Source organism: Orcinus orca, chromosome 7 (genome assembly GCF_937001465.1).
Source record: "Orcinus orca chromosome 7, mOrcOrc1.1, whole genome shotgun sequence".
Lineage (NCBI taxonomy): Eukaryota > Metazoa > Chordata > Mammalia > Artiodactyla > Delphinidae > Orcinus > Orcinus orca.
Window position 1 is genome coordinate 117,593,877 of NC_064565.1, and position 26,754 is coordinate 117,620,630.

The 26,754-nt window shown below is 47.5% G+C and overlaps 1 protein-coding gene and 1 long non-coding RNA gene across 23 annotated transcripts in view; one reads left to right on the forward strand and one right to left on the reverse strand.

The window, feature by feature from the left end:
- Positions 1-26,754, forward strand: part of LRRFIP1 (LRR binding FLII interacting protein 1) — a 142,653-nt gene that overhangs the window by 42,394 nt on the left and 73,505 nt on the right. For 8 of the 22 annotated variants that reach the window (XM_049712390.1, XM_049712391.1, XM_049712375.1 and 5 more), the window contains exon 1: positions 13,268-13,676. The exons of 6 other annotated variants lie outside the window; for them this stretch is intronic. In XM_049712390.1, the coding sequence (XP_049568347.1) occupies positions 13,560-13,676 (117 nt within the window). In that variant the 5' untranslated portion in view covers positions 13,268-13,559. Of the gene's footprint in view, positions 1-13,267; positions 13,677-13,978; positions 14,537-26,754 lie in introns of those variants that run through there. 8 more of the 22 variants (XM_012533095.3, XM_049712382.1, XM_049712377.1 and 5 more) reach the window with 5 other exon arrangements.
- On the reverse strand, positions 12,149-13,714 carry LOC125965026 (uncharacterized). The gene is made up of 2 exons (XR_007478479.1): positions 13,574-13,714; positions 12,149-13,292 (listed from the first exon to the last, which is right to left on the reverse strand). It is a non-coding gene; the product is annotated as an uncharacterized LOC125965026 (long non-coding RNA).

Sequence of the window (26,754 nt, forward strand, 5' to 3'; positions counted from 1 at the left end):
GACAGGACCACTCCTCCCTGTCTGCCTCCTGTTTCTGTGAGCATCACCCCAGCAACGGCCTCCACCCAGGCAGCCGCCGTCGGTTCCATTTCTAGTATTTTTCATGCTCCCAGAAACGACCGTCATGGAGCCCCGTAGTAGGTTCTGGAGCACAGTGCCTTCCGAGACTTCGGGGTACGCTAACCGAGCCCTTTGTTCCCCCAGCCCTAGCTGTTCCACAAAGTATTACCTCTGTGTTACCCGAGTCCCCTTTGCCGTCTCAGTCATCCAACATCTGTATTGAATTGCTCCTATTAATAGAACTGGTGTCATTTCCTGTTTTCCTCTCTGGACTGTGATTGATACGATATATCACAATTTAAAAATATATTTTGATAATATATTTCAGAATAATCACTTTCCTTTGTAACCCTATACACTTTGTTTTAAGCACTTAAAAATACCATTCTGGGACTTCCCTGGTGGCTCAGTGGTTGGGAATCTGCCTGCCAATGCAGGGGATGTGGGTTTGAGCCCTGGTCTGGGAAGATCCCAAGTGCCGCGGAGCAACTAAGCCTGTGCGCCACAACTACAGAGCCCGCGTGCCACAACTGCTGAGCCCGCCTGCTTAGAGCCCAGGCTCTGCAACAAGAGAAGCCACCGCAGTGAGAAGCCCGCGCACCACAAAGATGAGTAGCTCCCACTTGCCACAGCTAGAGAACGCCCACGTGCAGCAACGAAGACCCAACACAGCCAAAAATTAATTAATTAAAAAAAAATACCATTCTGAGAATGGCCACAGGCTTCACCAGCCTGCCAGGGGCATCCATGGTACAAAAATAGGAAAGAAGTGAAAGTGGTGGGCAGCCTAATTAATTTCAGTTTCCTTTTAGGTTTAAAAGCCTCTAGGAACAAAAGGCATAAAGGTTTTTCATTCTTCCTTTCTTTTCAAATAAAGTTACAGAGAAAAATGAAATTCTGTGTTATTTTCCCCCTTTAAAAGTAGTACATGCATAACAAAATAATCATGGGAAAATAGAAGGAAACAAAAAGCATTATAACATAAAGACAACCATGGCTCTATTTTGATTTATTTCTTTAAGGTCTTTGTTGTTTATTTTTTCATAGATGTTATTGGTGTGTGTGTGTGTGTACTGAGTGTGTGTGCACTCAACATTGTCATAAGCATTTTCCATCCTATTACATACTCATCATAGACACCATGTTTATAGCCAGAGGGATGCCATAAAGTAGGTATCCCAAGATCGATTTGGCCACTTTCTTACAGTGTAAAACTTTTAATATAAATTATTTTTTATTGTGGTAAAATACACATAACATAAATTTCACCATCTTAACTATTTTTTTTCATCTTAACTATTTTTAAGAGTACAATTCAGTAGGATTAAGTACATTCACACTGTTGTGCAGCCATCACCACCATCCGTCTCCAGAGCTCTTCTCATCTTCCCAGATGGAACCATATCCATTGAACACTAAACCTCATTCCTATGTCCCCTCCAGCCCCTGGCAGCCACCTTCTACTTTCTGTATAAATTTGACCATTCAAGGTATCTCCCGTGAGTGAAATCATACAATATTTGTCCTTCTGCATCTGGTGTATTTCACTTTGCATAATGTTTTCAAGGCTTCATCCACATTGAAACATGTATCGGAATTTCCTTTTTTTAAGGCCCAGTAATATTCCATCGTATGGACACACCACATGTATTTATCCATTCAGTGGACCCTCGGGTTGTCTGACATTATTAAGCCAACATGAAACCTTTAGCGCAGGCCCCTCGGGAATGCTTGCCGGTGACCACCAAGAGGCAGCCGCTGGCGTCCGACCCTCTCCCAAGTGTGTCTGTGTCTCCCTGCTTTCTCCTGTTCTTCACTGCCTACTCCCCTTTGCCTCCTTCCAGCCTCTTTCCACGCTGAAAGATAGAGATAGTTCTACTACATTTTATTTTAAATGTATTTTAAATAACCGTAGAATATTAGACGTGAAAACTTTGAATATTTTTATTCAAAACTCTTAGTTGCTTCACTGTGGAACAATTTCTTCTTTTTCAAAAATTGTACCATAAGAGAGTCTCTTTGCCCAAAAAGAGAAGTTCCTGGGCTTCTATTGCCTAATACCATTCTTTGCAGACACAGTCAAGTCCAGCCATCCGGAGCAGAACGTTCAACTAGGAAGTGACTGGGTGCCTGAAAGACAATAACTGTCCCAAAGTTCAGGCCACTTGTTCTAGAAAAGTAATAATGGTTGCTCCTACTAGAGCCTCACGACTTAGAATTCCAGTTAGTCTTCCAGTTCCATGGGCTTAACAAGCTTATATATTTCCCCTGCACCAGGGTGTGCCCTGCAGGCTGTGGGTTCCGGGCTGCAGAGATGCAGGCTGAGATAGAAGCCACAGTGGGGTGGGGCCGGAAGGCAAGAGGGAGGGGCCCTTGGTCTGGGACAAAAGTTAATTCCCACATCCCTTTGTAAATGGTGACTGGTTACATTAGATTTAGGTGAAATGCGCCCTGAAGTACTTTGTAACATTGTGCATTTTGTAAACCAAGCGCTATGCTCACAGCCAGCATTTTATTTATTTAAATACTGATTATGAATAATCACGCATTTAATCCTTATAAATGGTATGAACTGGGTGCCATTGTTACTCCTATTTGACAGATGAGGAAACCGAGACATAGAGAGAGGTTAACTGGCCCGAGACCAACAGCAAGTTCTAGGCAGGGGTGCGGCTTCCTGCCCACGCAGTGTTGGCCCCAGAATCTGAGTGTCATCCCTCCACAGGGCCTCTCCCTGCAGAACACAATTGTATGGTAACACTCACAATAATAAACTTTTCACTGACTTCAGTACTAATCTTTCTTCAAGTCGCTTTGCCTGTTTATCTTTTATTGGTCAAAATTAGATTGTGGCCTTTGGGCAAGAGTGTCTTGTTCTGAGACTTATAATTTCTTTCCTTTCAGGGGCTTTATCAGGTGACTGACAACAAATTCTCTGTTTACTGTATAGGCAGCTTTAATGCTGTTTAAATGCCAATAAGGCTGGTGTCCTGTCCTGTGTTATTACAGTGCAAGCACAAACCCACAAAGCTGCTGAGTCCTTACTACTTCCCTAATTGCAGAGTATCCGATTTAAGAAGAGATGGCAGACCAGGGCCAGTGTAACATTATAATGATGGGAGTTCTGATGTTCAGACAGGATAAAGAAATCGGCAATAGAACTACTGAAAAGTAGTTATACTTTTTGTAACTACTTGCAGATTTGTACATAGCTAATCCAAAAAAATCAGCCTAAAACTGAGAGTTCAATGAAATAATTTGTGATGATATAAACAAAAATCCATAGCAGGGGGGAAGGGTGAGGGAAACGGATAGTTAGGGAGTTTGGAATTGACATGTGCACATGGCTATATTTAAAATGGATAACCAACAAGGACCTACTGTATAGCACAGGGAACTCTGCTCAGTATTATGTAGCAACCTAAATGGGAAAAGAATTTGAAAACGAATAGATACAGGTATATGTATAACTGAATCACTTTGCTGTACACCTGAAACTAACACAACATTGTTAATCAACTATACTCCAATATAAAATAAAAAGGTAATATTAATTAATTAAAATTATTTTAATAATTTTATAATTTTATATTATAATTTAATAATTAAAGATTAATTCCCTACTTCCAAAAAAAATACATATGCCACAATAATTTTTTAAAATAACGGCAAGAAGATAAGATCCCATTCAAAAGAGCATTTAGGAATAAAGAAATATGTAGGACCTATATGAAGGAAGGTATAACAATATACTGAAGGACATAGATTAAAAAGTGGCGAGAGAGATACCTTGTTTCTGAATTAGAAGACTCGGTATTAAAAAGATGTGAATCCATCCCAAATAATTTATAAGTATAACGTAATTCAAAGAAAATCCCAGTTTAGGGGACAAGGTTGGCTTAAAGTTAAAAGCTAACTTGGAAGAATAAATAGTGAGACGAGCCAAGAAATTCTTGCAAAAGAATAATGAGGGTGATTTTTAACTTTTTTGTAGCCTACAGGTTCTTTGTTCAAACAAAATCCTACTTCCCTGTTCAAACACTTTCAGTGGGTCCTTTACTGCCTCCTGAATAAAGTTCAAGTTCCTTAAACTATTATATAAAAAAAGAGCATTCAAACAATATCTAAGGGTATTCTGAAAAGCAATAAAATTCCCACGAATCCACCACTTAAATAGAGCAAGCTCTTTTGTTTACCGCATTTCCTTCCAGTCTTTGTCTACATTCGTACATTTGTACAGAGTTGTATTCACAATACACTTGTCTAAGGACCAACGATGCCAAAAGCTTGGCTCTGGGGAGATCAATAAGCCCAAAATTCGGGGCTTGGAGGAGGGGAGGTTCCAGAAAGAGGGCAAAGCTCCACGTGCTCAAAAATGCTGACACTAAGGCTTAAACCTAATCTGAGCCAATTAAGTGACTCGGGACTCCACCGATGGCTTTTCTAAACCTGTATGTAAATTGTAATTCCAGAGTCTCTTATCTGCAGGAAAACTAATCTGCGTTCTTTAGAATAACAGGCAGAGTGTGTGGCAGGTGCCAGCCTGGGGTCCCACCGTTTATCTGCCACCTGCCTGGTGGCTGCGTCTCTCCTGTGTCACGTGGGAAGCTGAAGAGGTCACAGGAGTTGCCGGAAACTCCAACCTTAGTAAGCGACAGAGCAGGGATTCCAACCAGCTTTTCTCCCAAACCTCTGCTTTGGAGGTTTGAGGACTCTTGTGCTGTGCTGACTGTGCCGGCTGCTCGCGCCCCGGCTCTGGCTTTGCGCTCCATCATTTGCCCCTTTTTGATTGGGCCTCTTCCCAAAGGGTCAGGAGGCAGAACTCAGTTCTTCGACCTTCTCACTTACAACGTTCTTCCTTCCAGCCCAGCTCCACCATTACACCCTTGGTCTTGGCATGACTGTACATCTGAAACCTCAAACTTCCCACCCTGTGGCTCCCACTTCCTACCTTTCAGTGTCTGGTTCTGACTTCCTTCCTGACTACAGCACCAGCCCTGCTTTTGAGTTCTTACTTGAAAAAAAAAGAGGGCTACGGACATTAGAGAACGTGTTAAAATTTTTTTTTTTTTTTTGCGGTACGCGGGCCTCTCACTGTTGTGGCCTCTCCCGTTGCGGAACACAGGCTCCGGACGCGCAGGCTCAGCGGCCATGGCTCACGGGCCCAGCCGCTCCGTGGCACGTGGGACCTTCCCGGACCGGGGCACGAACCCGTGTCCCCTGCATCGGCAGGTGGACTCTCAACCACTGCGCCACCAGGGAAGCCCATGTTGAAATATTTCTGTCTTGATCATTATTTCTGTGCATGTTTAGCTGTGCATTTGTTGAGGTGACTTGTCTGTGTAAGTTGATAAGTCAGTGTCCTTCTACAGTGTGAGTGCCTTGGATGGAGGCTGAAACCCTCTAGATCAGGGGTTCTCAACAGGGTTCTCTTTCCCTCCCAGAGGACATGTGGCCACGTCTGGAGACACCTTTGGTCATCCAGGTAGGGTGCAGAGAGTTACTGGCATCTAGTGGGTGGAGGCCAGGGATGCTGCCAGTCATCCTCTGATGCCCAGGACAGCACCCCAGCAAAGAATTATTTCACCCAAAATGTCAATAGTGCCGCTATTAAGAAACCCTGCTCTATACTTATATTAGAGTTTCCTCATAAAGTCTCACCCCATATTTAATACAAACGCCTCGACAGAAGTGGGGATAAGAGGAAGGGGCTTCAGTGTAATCTGAGTAACTAAAGTCAAACCCACGGGTCAGAAGAGGCGTTTGGAAAATCTACAATGGGCTTAGGGAACCACGCCCTTCCATTAAGGTAGGCGGGTCGAAGCTGCCCAGTGAGGTGGCAGGTATAAAGGTGCCTTTAATTGACCTCTCGGCTGGCACTCAGAGGTGACGTGCTCAGGAGTGGCTATTTGATCTCCTGCTTTTCCAGAATTTCCACTCTCACGCTAAACATGTCTCTCCAGATGGCTGTTCTTCGCTCTTCCTTAAACTTCATCTAAAATCTTCATTTTTCAAAGGTGAGGCTTTTATGTTCTATGTTAAGTCCGCTGGAGAGATACCTGGTTCATACGGATTGATGATAAAAAAGGTGCCCATAATCTGGTACTTTCCTGGAGGCTAACAGTTGATGACTTTTCTTTGCCCTTTGTTTCAGGGGCTAAAATGCAGAGGGGAAAACCCTTATTTTAGGGTGTGGGCATGTGTGTTTAGTGCTGTGCTAAAGTGTGTTCCAGTCTTTATTTTCCTTTAGGAAACTTCATTTTCTTAGAAGGATTATTTTAGGGATGTTCTTTTAGAAATTTCTGTACCTTAGGTTGGAAGGTTGCTTACTTCTGACATTTCTGTCTGTCCTGAAGTCAGGTTGTCTTCAAGGCAAGCTGTTTAGTGGGAGTGCCTGGATTTTAAACCTTTGAATTCACCCTGTGTGCCCTCAAATTTCCCTGTTTGCTATGGGTACTGTTTAAATTTAGATTATAAACTCCTGTGTTCCCCACACTTCCTTTCTGTGACTGACATTTGTCCGTCACCTTTGTAGCCTGATGGATTTCTGGAGTTTTCAGCCAGCAGGGTAGAGACTTGTTTCATGGCTCTGACTGTTAGGCACATTCTATCTCTCCTAGAATGTTAAACTCATAGGCAAGATTACTGAGACCGGAGCCAAACAAATCGGTGAGAATCTAGAAGAAATTTTGCTTCTGTTTTTTTAACCATCATTTTATGTTCCTAAATATATTTTGAAGCATTTCGTGTATTTCTTATCAGTGGGGTGTTCTGTTAGCTAGTGAATACAGTTGTTGAAAGTAAAGCCTATTTTCCTTATTTTACTATCAATTCTGATCAAAAGTTTCTTAAATGGACTATTCTGAGTACATATATAGATATTTTTTCTTTGCATTAGGGTTGACTTACAGGGACTTTTCCAAGTCTTTTCCTATGTGATTGAGAAATATGTAATGGATTTGAGTTGTTTTGTTCTCAATATTTTTAGAAAATAATTGGGTGGTATTTGCAGTGTGTTGTGTTCATGAAAAACAGGACTGGTTTTCCTAAGAGGTGCTTTATTGGAGGTGTTTGTGGCCATTTCCTTGGACACAATATATGGTGGTGGTGGTGGTGGGGTTTCTGTGATCATCTGGTCTTGTCTTAAGGGTCAACAGTTCTGAGGAATGGATTGAAAAAATGGCTACATCCCTCCCCCCTCCAAGATTGCTATGGACTTATTGCTGGACGCTTTTGGAGATGAACTTAATTCCAGAGTAAAATAAGTCAGAAATTATTTTAAATGTGGACAGATTTTACCCTGCGGCAGCATTATTGGGCCTTCTGGAGCCCCGTGGAAGGGCTCTGGGCTCAGGTACTGAAAATAGCATCACCCTGGCTGTACCAGAGTTGGCTGTCTGGTGGGTCCTTCAGTCTCTGCTCCTCCCAACCTTCGTCGTCCCTCAGTTCTGTGTCCACAGTCTCTGCACCAGGACTGTGCTTCTTGTTATCTGTCCTCTCCTGGCCACTTTGGTTTTCTCATCCCCATTTAGCTCAGAATCAGGCCAAATCCTGAAAGTCCAGAAATGCCCTCACCACTGTCCCTTAGTCAACAGTCTCCCACACGCCCACCCTGTTTTAGCTCAATCTCCGTTAACTCCCACTTTCCAGCCTCCAAACTGCCTCAAGTCTCTTCCATCCTTAAAAACAGACGGACGCATGAACAAATCTCTCCCCACCCAAAACCTTCTTGATTCTGTCTTCCTCCGAGGCTGTAACGTGCCATTTATTTTGTGTGCATGAACCGTTGAAAATGCTTAAATGTAGAATTTCAATAAGAGGATACAATAGCCGGTGTTTTTCTAGTTGCAAATTAAAGCCTTTCTCGACCCTGGCCTCTCCACTCCATCTACCCTAACACCAGTATTCACGCCAGCCTTCTGAATAGTGGCTTCCAGAAGGCGCCTCTGATTTTGTTTCCCTAACGACCCGTCTTCTGTCTTGGCTTGTTCTTGACACTCTCTTATTCGTTAAATGTAGGAGTCCCCAGATTCCTTCCTTCAGCCTCTTTTCTGTTATATGCATGCTACCATTTTTATCACCACCTTAAACCGGTTCATACTGCTGGTGCCAAAGTGCCTGCTGGACACCTTCCTCAAGGCTTTCTGCCCCACTTCAAGTTCAGGGCAACCAAAACTCAAGCTCATCACCTTCCTTAGAAAATCCAAAGGGATTTTCAAAATATATACTAAATATATACTAAATGAAAAAAAAGTGGTGAATTGCTGCGTGCCAGGTAGTTATGCAAAAAAAAAAAATCCAAAAGTCATGCCGTTTTAAAAAGAGAGTTTCTATTCTCAGTTGCTACCAAAAATATAACATACTTAAGATCAATGAGAGTTAATGATAAACTATCAAAGTCCTCCATTTTCCTGGGAGAATCATCCATCCATCCATCCATCCATCTGTGAGGTGAGCATCTGCTCCCTTTTTTTTTTTTTTTTTTGCGGTACGCGGGCCTCTCACTGCTGTGGTCTCTCCCGTTGCGGAGCACAGGCTCCGGACGCACAGGCTTAGCGGCCATGGCTCACGGGCCCAGCCGCTCCGCGGCATGTGGGATCCTCCCGGACCGGGGCACGAACCCGCGTCCCCTGCATCGGCAGGCGGACTCTCAACCACTGCGCCACCAGGGAAGCCCCTGCTCCCATTTTGGAAGAGCCCACTCAGAGTCTCTGGGGAGAGTGAGGACTCAGTAACAGGCAGCGGTGAGTATGAAGTATGTGGCTGTAGGACACCCAGCACAGGGCGGGTGCTCAGCAAGCAGGAGCTGTCTGTATGCTAGAAACCAGCTCTCTTGCTTTCTAGCCACTCTTGCCCCCAATATTTCTGTCCACTGGAGGCAGGCAGGACCCAGGCCCGAGTGTCAAGTTCACCGTGGGCCTGATCTGGGCCAGCTGACTGTGGGGTACAGTTTTCTCTGTGAATGGCAGGCAGGGACTGGCTCCCTCATCTGATGTTCCTACCAGTGCCCTGGGTCATACCAGGAGAGCGAGCTACGGTCTGGACCTGGGTACGCGCACTGCTTTGCCAACACCCTTGGAGCAGGAGATGGGGTTATTGGTCCAGGTTCAGCCCAGGGAGACAGCCTGTCTGGTGACTGTCTGTTCCCAGTGAGGATCCCTGGGTGGCTGGGGGGAGGGAGCACCTCTGTGTCAGGCAGTGCACCGGATGCTAAGGGCTTGGACTTTTAGCAGGGACTTGGGTTAAAAACCTGACTTCACTCTGCCAGTGTGCATCTGTGGACGAGTTATACAACCTTTGTGGGCCTCCGTGTGTGTACACCTGCCTAGACCTCGTTTTATTGTACTTCACTTTATTGTGTTTCAAAGATACTGTGTTGTTTTACAAATAGAATGTTTGTAGCAACCTTGTATTTAAGAAATATGTTTCCTAAGGCTATAGGTGCCATAGACAGTGATTCCTCTGATGGGTCTGGGTACCTTCTACACACCATTAAGAACATTTGTGATTCACCAGAAGAGGTCCCAATATCAGCATTAACAGAAGTTGGGGAGAAGTTGATTCCAGCCCTCATGGGTGACTTTGAGGGGCTCAAGTCTTCAGTGGAGGAAGGGCTGCAGATGTGGTGGGAGCAGCAGGAGAGCCGGACTCAGAAGTGGGGCCTGAAGATGGGACCGAACTGCTGCCATCTCATGATAGAGCTGATGACTGAGGGATTTTGCTTCTTGTGGATTTGCTATGAAAGTGGTTTCCTGAGATGGAATCTGCTCCTGTGAAGATGCTGTGAAGATTGTTGAAATGTCAACAAAGGAGTTAGACTATTTCATCAACTGAGTTGATAAAGCAGTGGCAGGGTTTGAGAGGAAGGACTCCAAATTTTGAAAGAAGTGCTACTGGGGGTAAAGTGTTATCAAACAGCATTGCGTGCTACAGAGAAATCGTTCATGAGAGCGAGAGTCACTCGATGCAGCGAACTTCATTGTCTTATTTTAGGAAATCACTGCCGCCGCCCTAGCCTTCAGCACCCACCACCCTGATCAGTCAGCAGCCACCAGCACAGAGGCAGGACCCTCCTCCAGCAAAAAGATTATGGCTTGCTGAAGGCTCAGACTGCACCAGTGTGGGCCCAGGGTCTTTATATAAAGAGCTGTGAGGCCAATGACAGGTTCAGTTTTCCCTTCTTTAGGTCAAGATCCCACTTCTAGCAGGTGGACTCTATTTCCAGCCCCTTCCAAGCTGCTGGGCAGTCACTGACCTGCAAGCACCTAGTCACCGTTTAAACCCAGGGACTCTGTCCTGAGAGGCACCTTAGGTTTTGTGGCAGCTTCTGTCTCGGGCATCCCTAAAAGCCACCATGGTTGTGGTGCTCTGAGCCCTCCCAACAGAAGTGTAATGTCGAAAATCTCAAAAGCAGTTCTCTGACGTGCAACAAGGTTACACACAGGAACTTAATTTCTTAAGGGGGCCCCTAGAAGAGAACAAAAGGTAAGTAGAATGATCTAATTGTGCTCTGGGAACCTCAGACTCATAGCTAACCAGCAAATGCCACAACATTTAACCACTTTGGGGTCACACCCCAACATGGTTTACGGGTCTTCGTGGTGCTGGGCTGCTTCTGGGTTCACCAGCTTTGCCTCCTGCTGTGGTCAGTGCTGAGTGCTAGAGCAACGGAGGCAAATCCTTCCAGGATGTAGCACAAGGTAGAGGGCGGGCAGGGGAGGGCACAGTGGTTCCTGGCTGCACCCCTAGTTAATAACCCACACAAAACCAGTTTCCAGATCCCAGCCATAACAGCTGTTTTGCATGAACGTGAATTCCCAGCCTTACTGATTACAGCGGAATAAACATCTCTATGTTGCTTCTACAAACAGTGAGCTTACATGTATGTTGTAACCTTATATGGATCCTTCTGACTAATATAAAAACCACTTCATATTATAAAGCTGGTTCATGAAGGGATTACCCAGATTTGCACGGCACCTTTCAGTTTACAAAGCATGTTACACAGGCACACCTCGGAGACATTGTGGGCTCGGCTCCAGTCCACCGCAGTAAAGTGCTTATCACAATAAAGGGAGTCACACGAGTTTTACGGCATCCCAGAGCATATAAAAGTTATGTTTGGGGGCCTCCCTGGTGGCACAGTGGTTGAGAGTCTGCCTGCCGATGCAGGGGACACGGGTTCGTGCCCCGGTCCGGGAAGATCCCACATGCCGTGGAGCGGCTGGGCCCGTGAGCCATGGCCGCTGAGCCTGCGCGTCCGGAGCCTGTGCTCCGCAATGGGAGAGGCCACAACAGTGAGAGGCCCGCGTACCGCATAAAAAAAAAAAGGGGGGGGGGATGGAGACTGCCTGGGAAGGGGCTTCCTAAGGGGCCCTTTTCACTAGAGAGCTACTTATGTCAAAATGAACAGAAGGCAACTAGACCCTCTACACTTTGTTCTGGGGCCCCGGGGTCTAAGTAACACCAAGAAGTGTGAATTCAGCACCACTTAAAATACAGACTGACATTTCCCTACAGCTGGGACGGGTCTGAGCCATCTTCACGGTATGGCTGGGCTGGAACACATGTCAGAACATAGAGGCCTGTCATCTAGAAGGATGTTAGCAAAGCAGTTTTCTCTAATTTGCTACTGCTTAGTAGAATCAGAAATCTCTTGTGCCTTTACTATCATTATTTTATTGTTGGTATTGTTAGTTTGTTCCTGGGAATAAAACTGGTCAACCAGTTGCTTCTCCCTCCACGATAGTGCCCTCCAGCCAGGCCCTCTCACAGCTTTCATGGAGGCTGTGGGTTTGTTGTCTTCTCCGGGGCTACCCACAATCTCTCCCGGTTCTCAGCCATTTAAACTGTTGTTGCCCAGCTTCCTTCCTGCTGCAGAGAAGGGCAGGAAGGCCTGGGCGCCTGGAGGCCAGGAGAAGAGAGCGGGCTGAGGGGCAGCAAGGCGGCTCCCCTGACTGTGCTCAGTGGCGGTCCTCCCCTCTGCCCTGGGCGCTTTCATTATCACTGTCATGTTTCAGATGAGACTCGAGACACAGGGCCTCCATAACTTAGTCATGATCCCACAGTAAGTGGCAGAGGCAAGAACTGAGCCAGATGGTTTAATTCCAGAGCCACCTAACCCCTTCCCTATGCGGTTTTCACAAAACTGGTAAGTAGCCATTGGACGGCCACCTGGGAGCTGGGGAGGGTGCAGGTGTCTACAGGCATTGCCCTGTGACAGTCAGGACAAAAGAAGCCTGTTCCCTGTGCCCTGCTCAGGGAGATGTGGTCATAAGGTTCCAGGTGGCAAGAAGCTCTAGAATTTGCTTATCTAGATCAGAATATTCAAACTGAAGACTCCCAGAAGGCGGTTTTATTAACTGGCTATCATTCTCATCTGTGGAGCTCTTAACTAAAATCATCTTTGCTTTCCACCATAGATTCTCTAAGTCCCGTACTTGTTTATGTAGAACAGCTTAAAATTATTTTTGCCAACTAGTTTAACTCTATAGAATCAAGAACTGTAATGCACTGACGTATTTTAAAAGTGTTATAGCAAGAAAACAAGGTATTAAAGGTACGCATTTCAATCTTTGAAAATTATTCTTGCCAACCTAACGCTGCTATCCATCGAGGCCTGGCGCTGTGTTCCCGCTCATCAAAGTGGAAACCTGCTGTTTCTCCCGCAGAGGCCACTTTGGGTCTTTACTCGGCCTTGCTTTTCTGCTGTCCCTACTCTCTCCTAGGTTAGGACCTCGGTCCCTCAGAACCTTCTCTGTTCCCCACCCCGCTACGCCCCTCGACACATACACCCTTCCTTCCAGAGCCCCCTGCCCTGAAGCCAGAGCGGGAAGGCGAGTGCACACGGGCCTTGCGCTAACGTGTTACCGAGGAGGAGGTGAGTGGGGCAGAGTGGGGAACTGGGGGACTGTAACATTTAAATGTATATTTGCGGTCTGTCGAGGATTTCGCTGGAGCCGCCTTTGCAGAGAATTAGGGGCGGGGAGGTGGTCTTTCTGAGAACGGCCTCCGAAAACGTGCCCGCAGGGTATGGGCAGGAAGGGCCCGGGACGGCCTGGACGCAGGGTAGGAGGCGGGGCGGGGCGCGGAAAGCTTCCAGGCGCCACAGGCAGCGGGCTGGGCCGGGGCAGGTTGGCATTCCGATGAAAATCTGCGTCGCTTCCTGCCCGTCGCTTCTGCTTTGGCCTGGCGAGGTCAGGAGACGTTTCGTTGCTTTGCATGTAGAACTGCTAAAGAACGAGCGACGCGAGTTCTGCGGCTGGAGGAGGCGCGTGCTGGGCGGCCGGGGCCCCGTCCCGCCGCTGGACGCTCCTCTCCACGCCCTCCCCGCGCGGCGCCCGGCGGGGACCTCGGATCGGCCCCTGCCCCGCACGACCTCCCGCCGGATCCCTGGCCGGTGCAGCCCCCCGGCTCTGAGACGCCGCATCCGCGCCAAACCGCGTTCTTCTGCCGCCTATTGCGGAGGGGGAGGCAGGCGGGGCCGCACCGGCCCTCGGATGCTTGCTCTTACCCCCGCGGGCCGCGCGGTGTGGTCGCCCTGGAAGCCGGCCCTTTCTCCGTGTGACGCGTTAGCTGGGTACCCCGACCAGCAGGTGCTGCGGGACTCGGGCGAGGTAATCGCGTCCGCAGAAGCTCACTTCGGCCTGAATTTGGAGAACACCTTGGGGCGGGAGCGCAGCACCGACGGCGAGGGGGCCGGGGGCGGGGTCTGAGGGGCAATCCGCCCCACCCCCGCGCGGGCCCCGCCCCGGGGGCCCCGCCCCGCTCTGGCTCCTCCACCAGAGGACCCCGCCCCTCGCGCAGAACCCTCCCCCGCGCAGGCTCCTCCCCGGGGCGACCCAGGCCACGCGCGGGCGCCTCCCCACTTCTCCCCGGTCTTCCGAGGCCTCTCAGCTCGCCCTCTCTCGGCGGGTGGGTGGGCGGCCGACGGGGGCTGTGGGCGGGGCCGGCTACGGTTTTTTTTCCCCATCGCCTTTCGGGTGGGGGGCGGAGGAGGGCTGGGTGATGATTAATAACCGCGCCGCTGGGGCGCGGGGAGGAGCGCTCGCTGAGAACGGGCCGGGCGGGGTGCGTGGTGGAGCGCGGGCGGGACGCTTGTGGGAGGAGGGCTGGGGGCGGCCCCAACTGCTCTTCTCCCGGGTGCCGCCACCCCAGGCCCGCGGGCTCCCGGGCTCCGCCACCTGCGCCCCGCCCCTTCGGCCGCACTCCAGCCCCGGAACCGCGGAGGCGCGACCCCGCCTTGGGAAGGGCGAGGTTCCCGTCCCGACGCGCGGATTTGTCTCTGGGCAGTAGCCCCGCCGTTCTCGGCATGTGGCTGCGCTGAGAGCCGGCCCGCTCGCGGATCCGGGGAGCCGGGCGTTGGCTCCCTTTCCCTGCTGTGTGAGAAGGTGGACCTGCAGCCGGCAGGATGACCAACCCTGCGGCCGCGCAGAACCAGGAAATTGACTGTCTGAGCCCAGAAGCTCAGAGACTGGTAAGAAGAAAACACATTTTCGAAACTTTTGGTTCTGATTGCCAGTGTTTGGTCCTTATTGATGTTCTAGGAGCCAAGGGCAGGCGGCACCTTCCGCCGCAATCATCTGTGCCCGGGGAGGTGTGGGGCTGCCTCGCCTGGCCGGGGACCCCCTTAAACGAACGTCCCCACGCGAGCATGGGCGGGGGGTGGTGGCCTGCTCTCGGTTCAGTTCGCGGCTCGGTGTGCACTGCCCCCCCGCCTTGCGCTCTGGAAAGCACATTTCCCTGGGCAACGCCCCTCAGCAGGACGGAAAGGAACTTCGTCTGGTCCCCTCTGCCCGCAGTTACGGCCTTTTGACGGGCTCTGCCCAGCTGCGTGACTCGGCCGCGGATCCAGCCGAGGTGTGAGACCTGCGCGTGGTCTAGAGTTTCGCTCAGAGCTTCTAGTTTGATGTTTTATAAAATACAGTGCCTAGGAACTGGTGCCCAGAGGCGGTGCCCTCGCTCTGAGGCTGGCGCCCCCAGTGGCTGGGTGGCTTGGAGCACTTACCCTGCGCTGGACCTTAGAACCAATGCGTTGCACCCGGTTTCTCTAGTTCCCCCAAGGACCCCAGTTCCCAGATCCACTTTGACTGGTCTCCTGGGGTCACCGGGTCCGAAGGGGATCCTCCCTCTGGGGGATTTTGCAGTTATCCGGCTCAGCACCCAGCGTTGGAACCATGGATGTGGGAGTAGTTTGGCGTTAAAATCGGGCAGGGGGTGAGGTGGGGAAGGTTAGTAACTTTTCATGTGGCTTGTGGTTGATGATGAATGGGAATATTTAAAGGTGAAAGGGCGTAGTTTGGAAAAGAAGCACATCATTAAGTTAGTACCGCAGACAGGGAGAGAGACCCTAGATTTCCACTTTATCCGGCCTGTGTGGAACCTTGATAAAAGTGTGAACCCCAAATAATCACTCCTTCAGCAGGTAGGAATTAGTCACCTACTGAGTGTTTGTGGAGGATTCAAGATGAATAAGACTGCCCTGCCCTGAGCTTCCCGGTCAACACCAGAGAGGAGTGTAGAAATAGATTCTGATGAATACACGCTTGAAAATGACACTCCTTGCTGAGGACAGGCGGGTGGGTATTTTTAAGGTCCTCTTTAGTGTGCTCCTCTGACCTGACATAATGTTCCACCCCTGGACCAGGCCTTTGGAGCTGGTTCCTACCCCTTAACCTACTTGGGAACCTACAGAGAGATCCTTGAATCACCATCAGGGAAGGGCCCTTGGAGGAAAGAAGGATGGGAACGCCGCTGAGAGATGCCCAAGCTCCCGAGGAGCCGCCTAGGCAAACCATAGATGGCAAGAACAGGCTGATGTTAATCCTGGGCAAGATCTGAGCTCAGAGGAATGAACTGCTGGGCAAGGAGAAGAAAAGAGTGACCATGGAGAACAGGATGTGAGGAAGGGAGCGCCAGGCCGTCAGAGGCAGGAGTAGAAATAACACCTGTCGCCCGAAGGCGCTGGCTGCACGCTCTCATTAACCCTTAACTTAACCCTGGGACTGGATCTGGTCGAGATGCGTGCTTCACAGAGATGCTGCTGGGAGCTGGTGACAGGAGAGACGGGGACAGCTGCCGAGTGAGGAGGTGCTCGGTGGGCACAGCCCACCTCCTACCCCGAGTTCCAGGATCCAGTAAGCTCTGAAAATCAGAAGTTGTTTCTCTTTTTTGTAAGTTGTCAGCAGGATTCATTTGGCGGTGATGGGAGGCTCTTCGCGGCCCCCAAGTCTCATCTTATTGTAGGTATCTGTGCCAAGGTCCCCAGGTCCCATTTGGCCGATGGGAGGCTATTTTCAGTCTTTATTCTTCTCAGTGTGAATATTCGTACATTTCTCTGCAGCCCTGTTAAGTTTCTTGATTAAGGGCTGTTACTCTGGGTTGTTACAGAATATATGGTGTATGCATCTTGTTACCTTTCTAAAATCCAAAAATGTTGAATTCTGAAACACATTTGGTTCTAGGGGTTTTCAGTAATCAATTGTGAACTTGCTCAAGTAAATAGCAGCAAAAACTTTTTTAGAGTAGGACTGTTTTTTGAGGTTAATGGTTGAAAAGGAAACCGTTGGGCTTCCCTGGTGGCGCAGTGGTTGAGAGTCCGCCTGCCGATGCAGGGGACACGGGTTTGTGCCCCGGTCCGGGAGGATCCCACATGCCGCGGAGCGGCTGGGCCCGTGAGCCATGGCCGCTGAGCCTGTGCGTCCGGAGCCTGTGCTCCGCAACGGGAGAGGCCACAACAGTGAGAGGCCCGCATACCGCAAAAAAAAAAAAAGGAAAGGAAACTGTTGCTGAAGGACCAGTGGGGTGGGGTGGGGTGTGTCAGAAGGAGTCGCTCAGCAGCCACCCTGGGCGGTAGTGTTCCAGCGGGAGAACGGTGGGCATCAGATTGGCTTGTGCTGGCTTGTGTTCTGTGCCCAGAGACCCTGTGTCCCGGGAACAGGGGTCACCAGGGGAGGAGGAGGGCTGGGGCCACCTGGGTGTGAGGCCAGAGCTGGGGTTGGCAGGAGGAGATGGACTTGTCCAGCTCCATCTCATGGGGCAAAGAAAAAAGCAGGATCCGAGCAGGAAGTCCAGGCTCCTTGCAGGAGAGGACAGCGTAGAAACCATGTTTCTTTAACTTTTGTAACTTCCCCATGTTCCTGCCGGGTTGTGTCACCTCTGGAAGTTTTCCACATACTGATTAGCACTAAGTCCTCACAGACGACCAGCCCCATTCTGAGAGAGGCTATCAGGGTAGAACGTGAACCCCCAAGTCTCATCTTACTGTAGGTACCAGTGCGCAGGTCCCCAGGTCCTGGTGGCGAGGGGACATGTGGATGAACGGGGGTGGGTGAACACAGTGCTGGGGGGCCGACCCTGCTGGGCTCAACAGGAGACCTTTGAGCATTGGAATCATGGTTTGCTTTAGACGAATCGTTTTCCCAAACAGTTAAGATATAAAAACAGTAAGTTAGTTCTTTCCTCATAGTAGTAAGAGTGTCCCACTAGGGCAAAGATGGAGACTCAACTTCCCTTTTTCTTTAAGGGTTAGTTTCTGTTCAGCCTGAGCTAGTATCAAAGTAGTGGAAGCCTCCTTAGCAAACTTCTTGTAAACCCTGCCGTCTAAACTGCCACTTACAGTGAGCACAGGAAATCGAGTTATTTATAGCAGCTGAAGTGTTTTCAGGCAAAGTTGATTGGTGTATTACCTGATTAGAGTGAGGTTCTTATCTGGTTTCTACAGAATTATGAGGCCACAAGTTGGTGCGGTGTGTTTGCCCCTCAAAAGGCAGCGTTCAAGAGGAAATTCTTATCCCTGAAAAATCAGGCTGTGTGACTCAGCAAAGGAAATGTGTTGTTGTTTTTCCCGGAACCCACAGACTTTAGTTATTTATTTATTTATTAAACATCTTTATGGAAAGGAAGTGTTTATGACTCGTTACTCACATGCCAGTGTTTCCGAAATATCTGATCATATTTAAAAGTTTTAATCTTGGAGCCCCATTGGCCATAAGGTTCGAAATGCTAACCTGTTAAGGCAGTAAGCCTGTGACATCTCACTGTATGTTAGACGTGGGTCAGGGAGAAGAGGAACTTTTATTTACTTTACTGCTTTTACTCTGGGCCACCCAAATTTTACTCTGTGTGTGTGTGTGTTTTAAAGCAGCTTATTTCCATATTTTCATGGAATGGATTTACCAGAACTTTCATTATTCAGACAGTCTAGATAAAATTAAGTAAATGAACTTCTTCTGAGTTAAACAAAGCACTATTTTGACTCCATCCAAGATTAAGTGATGCAGAATTGCCATGTGCTTGACTGCATACCACCACTAAAATCCCCTTTCTGCGCCTCATGTATTCATTTGGGGGAGGGCCAGAGTTTCAAGTGGTTTTCTCCTTAATACTGTAACTTGACAACTTTAAAGCCATATAAATAGTTTTGTTTGGACGCTAAAGTACAACTACTCTAGTTGTAGTTTAAATGACTATAAGGAAGATTTACTTTTCGTTTTAACTAAAATGTTTCATTTATATGTTTGTGTAATAGAGCTTATCAAAGCAACATCTTTTCTTTCTTTCTTTCTTTTTTTTTTTTGCGGTACACGGTCCTCTCACTGCTGTGGCCTCTCCCGTTGCGGAGCACAGGCTCCGGACGCGCAGGCTCAGCGGCCATGGCTCACGGGCCCAGCCGCTCTGTGGCATGTGGGATCTTCCTGGACCGGGGCACGAACCCGCGTCCCCTGCATCGGCAGGCGGACTCTCAACCACTGCGCCACCAGGGAAGCCCCTAAAGCAACATCATTTCTGATCCTGACATCTGTTTTATTATCTCTGGCCAGTGGGTGTGTAATCTTCCTGTGGGAAGAGAAGTAGGAGTGGGCTTTTGTTGCGGGTGGGGCGTCTCCCCCTGCCTCCTCTGGCATTTCCCCAGCACTCTTTCTCCTGGTGAGTGCTTCAGCATGCTTGTCTTCTCCTGCTGCTTTCAACCTCCTGTGAGCTGAATTCACACTGTCGTCATAGAAGACACTGTGTAGGTAGTAACAGTAGGTAGCATCTCCCAAACCCCTGCCGTGTCAGCCCTGTTAAGTGTTTTCTGTAGAAGTCTTCCCTCCCCCCTTGCATAACCTCAGCGGTGGTTTGGTTATTTCCACTTACCCATAAAGAGAAAACGGGCTCAGAAAGTTCAGGGGACTTTCCCAAGGCCACACAGCCAGCAGGCAGTGGGGGCCAGTTCACACCCAGCCCTGCTGGTTCAGCGCTGGAGCTGGTGATGTCACCACCATACACGATGCTCGGGCAGGGTCCGGCAGGCAGTCAGCGAGCATCATTGCTCTTGTCAGGCTCTCTTTTGCAGCCCTGGGGCCTCACAACCCCAGTATCAGGGCTGAAGGGTTTCTTTTTACTAAGGCAGCCTGTTAGGACACAAGACCTTGCTCCGGAGTGCATACTGAGAAGTCTTCATTTGATTAACGTTTCCTTTCTATATCTGGTAGTTTATCAGACAAAAGCACACTCAATGAACTGTATTTTTTCTAAGTAAGGAGAGGCATAGTAGAAATGACAGAGCTGCAGAAATTTTCATCTTTCTGTTTTTCATACTGTACCAGCTTTTTAGCTGTCACTTGTGTCAAGCCATGCCGGGAGCTGCTGGGCGCCAACCTCATTCCTGCGTGCTGTACGGCTCCTACCACCATACAGACAGACAAGCTTGTTGAGGATGGAAATGACGCGTTCTGGCTCTTTCCTAGCTGGTTCCAGGAGAATCACTTGAGCATAGGAAAGGCTGTCAGTAGTTGTGTGCTGCCTACGTGGGAAAGTGTGGAGCTGCTGGAGGGTCCAGCCTTATTCTGAGAAGGAACAGTGTTAGTGTTTTGTGTCACCTTAAAGGTGTGGAGTTTGCAAGGAAGACCCTGAGTGGACCAGGTGAAGTGAAGGGTATGGAGCCCAGAGGCATTGGCTGGAGGGAACCTGTCACCTGGAGAGCTGCACAGGGGAGGCCAGGCTGCTCTTACCTGTCACCCGTCGGTCCTGTCGGTCACACACAAGGTTATTTGTGGCCATCACGCCCTTGCTTTTTACTCCAATATGTTGAAGGCAGTGTGAACATCACTGATCTCAGAAAAACATTTTAAATGTATTAACAAGAGAATTTATTTGCATGGAAGGTACTGTGCACGCTTTTTATTCATCAGCTTGATGCATCGTTGTGGGTCGATGGATCAGCTTGTGGGTCGTTGTTAAGCCTAGGATTGTGTTGTGAAGTTTGAAGAGGTAAATGTTATTAGTCTGCTGTCGATAAAGGACTGTGAATAATTTTGTTCCTGATTAAACTGTTTGTTATTCTGGTATGTTTTTCTGAGAAGCAAAGTCAGGAGATTTCCAGTAGCAAAATGGGGAAAGAGAACTCTATGGACAGTCTCAGGGTGCAAAGAATTCACCCCAGTGTAGAGACATAGCATTTCAGAGGCAAAGGGAGCACCCAGAGATCACGTCACCTGGTCCCCTTGCCCCCGGTATTGAGGGCTAGTGTTCAGAAGTGGTGCAGTTTGTCCAAGTTCACATAATGGGTCAGCCACAGAGCCAGCGCTGGTAGCTTGGTCTCGAGACCCCTCTCTGGACAGTCTCTGTCTTCGGAAACTCAGGGCCCCGCTGAGAACACCACAGTCACAGCCGCGAGAGGTAGCTTTTCCACCTGGTCCCCCACGAGCCAGCCCCTCACAAGCAGTGACGTAAAGTGGCCTTGCGAGGTAAAGGCTTCTTTGAAGGCTGCTGTTCTATCATAAAATTCCGTGATCATTTTACAGTCCGTAACTCATCTGATTTGATTTTGATGGAAACATAGTGTTTTAAATAACCAGTTAAACTTTAGTCCTTAACTTTATGTCCTCCAAATCGTCAAGTAAAATTGATAACGTGTCTTGTTTATTTTGTGGCTTAAGCACTGGTCCCCAGACCTGTGCCCTGAACCTGTGCCTGGGCTGTTTCAACAAGCATGGCTGTGCAGTAGCGGGGTTCATTCCCCCTCATCCCACCCCGAAGTTTTAAAACTGTGGTTTGCAGCTCTGTCAGACCCAGTGCCCCTTTTTTATAACAAGTTTTTAACATCCTTATTACTAACCTGAAATGAAGTTCCTAGGTGGTACAATCTTCCTTCACACATAATTTCAGGTCAATATAATGTTTTAACTGTAACATTGAAAAGAAATAAAATGAAAGTAAATTGCAGTGACAGAATGTGAATATTGAGAGTAACTCTTGGGAAGGTTCTGAACAAAGCCGTGTATGATCTTCCCTTGACTTCCATGCAGATTGCATTCCTGGAATATTCAGTGTATGTTAAAACTACTCAGAATGTATTTTGAATTTATAAGTGAGTTGGAATGAATTTGTAGGTCTGAAAGTTATAATGTGGTTTTTCTATCTGCCTGAGTAGCCAATGGGGAAGTTCCTCATTGTGTGGGCCTGTCTGAGTACAGGATGGTTGGCATACCACGCCCTGCCCCTAAATGCCATCAGTCCCCTCCTCCAGTCACTGTGACTTCCCAGCACCACCCCCCCCAGCAGTTCCAGAATGCCCTCTCAAGCATTGGCACTTCCCCCATTGACAACTGTCATCCCAAAGTGCCTTCTTCTCCGTGGCCATCATAATTACAGTCATGGCTGTAAAGAGCAGGCCCCCTCGTGGGGGAACTTATCGTGATTGCCTGAGCGAGGGGTTGGAAAGATGAGATGTTGAGAGTGGAGTAAAATGCACGTGGCAGCTGAGGGACACGGGGGCCGTGGACACATGTGGTACAGAGGCCAGGATCGCCACTGTTTCCGAGCTGCCAGCTGGTATACGCTTCCGCTCCTGTTCCTGCCTGTGCAGGAGAACACATTGCCCAGTCTGCTTGGTTGCTTTGAACAGCAAACTATTTTTAGAATCTACTGCATATGAGGAATTGGGGGTTTACATAGAAAACAGAAGTTGGTAGCGGTTGCCACTTCCTGTAGCAAAGTCAACTCAGGAAAATAATAAAGATCAGAGAGGAAATAAATAAAATAGAGATTAAAAAATAGAAAAGATCAATAAAACCAAGAGCTGGTTTTTTAAAAAGATAAACAAGATCAACAAACCTCTAGGCAGGCTCACCAAGAAGAAAAGAGGGAGGACCCAAATAAACAAGATAAGAAATGAAGGAGAAGAAATAACAACTGAGACCACAGAAATACAAAGAATTGTAAGAAAATACTATGAACAGTTACGTGCCAACGAACTGCACAACCTAGAAGACATGGACAAGTTTCTAGAAACATACAGCCTGCCAAAACTGAGTCAGGAAGAAACAGCTAATTTGAACAGACTGATTACTAGAAGTGAAATAGAATCTGTAATTAAAACAAAAACAAAAACAAAAAACAACCTCCCTGCAAACAAAAGTCCAGGACTAGATGGCTTCACTTGGGAATTCTACCAAATATACAAGGAGGAACTCATTATAGGTATCCTTCTCAAACTATTCCAAAAAAATTGAAAGGAAGAGGGAACACTCCCAAATTCATTCTATGAAGCCACCACCACCCTGACACCAAAACCAGACAAAGACACTACAAAAAAAACAAAATTGCAGGCCAATATCTTTGATGAATATAGATGCAAAAATCCTCAACAAAATATTAGCAAACTAAATACAACAATACATTAAAAAAGATCATACACATAATCAAGTCGGATTCATTCCAGGGTGGCAAGGATGGTTCAACATACGCAAATCGATCAATGTGATACACCACATCAACTAAAGGAAAGACAGAAACCACATGGTCATCTCCATAGATGCAGAAAAAGCATATGACGAAATTCAACATTCCATTCATGATAGAAACTCTCACCAAAGTGGTTATAGAGGGGACATATCTCAAAATAATAAAAGCCATTTACGACAAACCCACAGCCAACATAATACTCAGTAGTGAAAAGCTGAAAGCCTTCCAGCTAAATTCAGGAAAAGGATAAGGATGCCCACTCTCACCACTTCTATTCAACATAGTATTGGAAGTCCTAGTCATAGCAACCAGACAAGAAAAAGAAATACAAGGTATCCGAATTGGAAGGGAAGAGGTAAAATTGTCACTATTTGTAGATTAGATGATACTCTGTATAGAGAACCCTAAAGTCTCCACACAGAAACTGTTAGAACTAATAAATGAATTCAGGAAGGCAGCAGGATACAAGATTAATATACAGAAATCTGCTGCATTTCTTTACACTAATAAGGAAGTATCAGGAAGATAAAGTAAAAAAAAATCGTTTAAAATCACGTCAAAATAAATACCTAGGAATAAACTTAACCAAGGTGATAAGCTGGGGCTTCCCTGGTGGCGCAGTGGTTGAGAGTCCGCCTGCCGATGCAGGGGACGCGGGTTCGTGCCCCGGTCCGGGAGGATCCCACGTGCCACGGAGCGGTTGGGCCCGTGAGCCATGGCCACTGAGCCTGTGCGTCCGGAGCCTGTGCTCTGCGATGGGAGAGGCTACAGCAGTGAGAGCCCTGCGTACGGCAAAAAAAAAAAAAAAAAATTATCTGCTGAAGATTATAAAATATTGATTAAGGAAACTGAAGATGATTCAAAGAAATGGAAAGATATCCCATGCTCTTGGACTGGAAGAATTAATATTGTTAAAATGGTCATACTACCCAAAGCAATCTACAGATTTAATGCAATCCCTATCAAAATACCCATGACACCATACCCATAGAACTAGAACAAATCATCCTAAAATTTATATGGAATCAAAGAAGGCCCAGAATTGCCAAAGCACTTCTGAGGAAAAAGAACAAAGCTGGAGGCATAACCTTACCAGACTTCAGACAGTACTACAAAACTACAGTAATCAGAACAGCATGATATTGGCACAAAAACAAACATAGACCAATGGAACAGAATAGAGAGCCCATAAATAAACCCACACACTTACGGTCAATTAATCTACAACAGAGGAGGCAAGAATATACAGTGGAGAAAAGACAGTCTCTTCAACAAGTGGTGCTGGGAAAACTGGACAGCTGCATGTAAATCAGTGAAATTAGAACACTCCCTCACACCATATACAAAAATAAACTCAAAATGGTTTAAAGACTTAAATATAAGACATGACACCATAAAACCCCTAGAAGAGAACATAGGCAAAATATTCTCTGACAAATTATAGCGAAATTTTCTTAGATCTCCCAAAAGCAGTCTCCCAAGGCAAAAGAAATAAAAGCAAAAATAAACAAATGGGAACTAATTAAACTTAAAGGCTTTTGCACAGCAAAGGAAACCATAAACAAAAGGAAAAGACAGCCTACGGACTGGGAGAAAATACATGCAAAGGATGCGACTGACAAGGGCTTAATAGCCAAAATATACACACAGCTCATACAGCTCAATAAAACAAACAACCCAACCAAAATATGGACAGAAGACCTAAATAGACATTTCTTCAAAGAAGACATACAGATGGCCAACAGGCATGTGAAAAGGTGCTCAACATCGCTAATTACTAGAGAAATGCAAATTAAAAGCACTATGGGGTATCGCCTCACACCAGCCAGAACTGCCATCATTAAAAAGTCTACAAATAGTAAATGCTGGAGGGGGTGTGGAGAAAGGGGAGCCCTCCTGCACTGCCGGTGGGGATGTAAGTTGGTGCAGCCACTATGAAGGTTCCTTTAAAAACCAAAAATAGGGAGAGGCCACAACAGTGAGAGGCCCGCGTACTGAAAATAAACAAAAAAAAACAAAAAACCAAAAATAGAGTGGTCATATGATCCAGCAATCCCACTCCTGGGCATATATCCAGAAAAGACAAAAACTCTAATTCAGAAAGATACATGCACCCCACTGTTCATAGCATCACTATTTACAGTAGCCAAGATATGAAACAACCTAAATGTCCATGGACAGAGGAATGGATAGAAGATGTGGTGTATATACACAATGGAATATTACTCAGCCATAAAAAAGAATGAAATAATGCCATTTGCAGCAACATGGAGGGACCTAGATATTGTCATACTTAGTGAAGTCAGACAGAGAAAGACAAATACCGTATGATGTCACCTATATGTGGAATCTAATAATAATACAAATGAACCTATGTACAAAACAGAAACAGACTCACAGACTTAAAAAGCAAACTTATGGTTACCAAAAGGGAAAGGGAGGGAGGGAGGGAGGCAGAACAAATGAGGAGTTTGGGATTAACAGATACTAACTACTGTATATAAGATAGATAAGCAACAAGGATATATCTTACAGCACAGGGTATTATATTTAATATCTTGTAATAACCTATAATAGAATATGATATGAAAAAAATAACTGAATCACTTTGCTGTATACCTGAAACTAACACAACATTGTAACTCAGTTCTACTTCAAGAAAAAAAGAAAAAAGAAATGGCAAGTCAGGAAAGGGCTTCTGTATCACAGCCTCATGGTTCCTTTGCACTGTCTGCAGCATGTTGTAAATCACTTTAACACGGGGCTGTGTGTGTTCACCAGCGACTCTGAGATTTCAGCCTTGCCCAGCAGGAGCTGTAGTCCTTCCTCATTCCCAGGAACAGTCACACGTGGAGACAGAGGGCCCCTGCTTGTTTCTAAACAGAACCGGTTCTTTGTCACACTGCTGGCTTCAACTGCATGATATTCCTATTATATTCACATGAGTGAACCTTAAATACATCCTTTAACTTTTCCCAAGAGGTTATAAACTACAGTGGTAACATATCACGTGGCCTGAAGAAAATTCTGCCATCACAGAGCATTAGGGTCACTGATCCGCACGTCAGTAATGAGCAGTAAGTCTCCCCGGGCTCTGCCTGGCCGACGGGGAGCGGCTCCCAGAGCATCATCTCGGTGCCTTTCCAGGCTCCAGGGCTTTCTCCTAGGTGGAGGAAATGACGAAGCAGCTCAGGCCCATTTCTCAAGAGTCGTCCTAGAGTTACAGCTCATAAACCCCGTCCAGCTTCCATGTAGAATTCTGGAACCCCAGGAGAATTTAAGAACAGAATAAGAACTTTTTCTGGGACTGCGGGGGAGAGGTCTTGGCATATAGAATTCCGCACCATGCTTGAATCCCAGGAAAGCTTCGAAGCTCAGGAAGTATGCAGACAGAGTCGGGACTCCGGAAGTCATGTGGGGCTTTTTAGAAAGCTGCTGAGACTACGTCCTGGGCACCTCTGTCCTCTCCAAGCAGGCAGGACTTTGGTTCCACCAATGTTTATTGCGTTTCTGCTTTTCGAAGATCATGATGTGGGGTTGAACGGGTAGGAGCCACAAAAGGATACAGATATTATCAGAGCTCTTAGAGCCCCCGACATCACTGGAATTGGGGTGCAGGGTACTGGGGGCGGTGTGTGGTTGCTGCACCCTCGGGCAGTGTCCACCACTGCTTACAAAACCTTCAGCACAGACAGGAGGTCAGGGAGGAAGGAAGCTGTGCAGGGGCCGGGCTCGGAGGGAAGGACACGCCTCACCCAGGGCTTTCTCCTCCCATCCTGGTGCATAACTTCTCTTTTAGTTTTGTTCAGTCCCCAGGCCAAGCAGGGGGCTGTCCCTGAGTTCCCTGACCCTGAAGAAACGAGCAGCCGTTGTCTCTGGATGACAGTTTTATTGCAGCCGGGAGTTTCTGGTGCTCCAAGCAGGAGTCCTGTCAGGGTCACTGGTAGAAGAGGCGTGCGTCTGTTT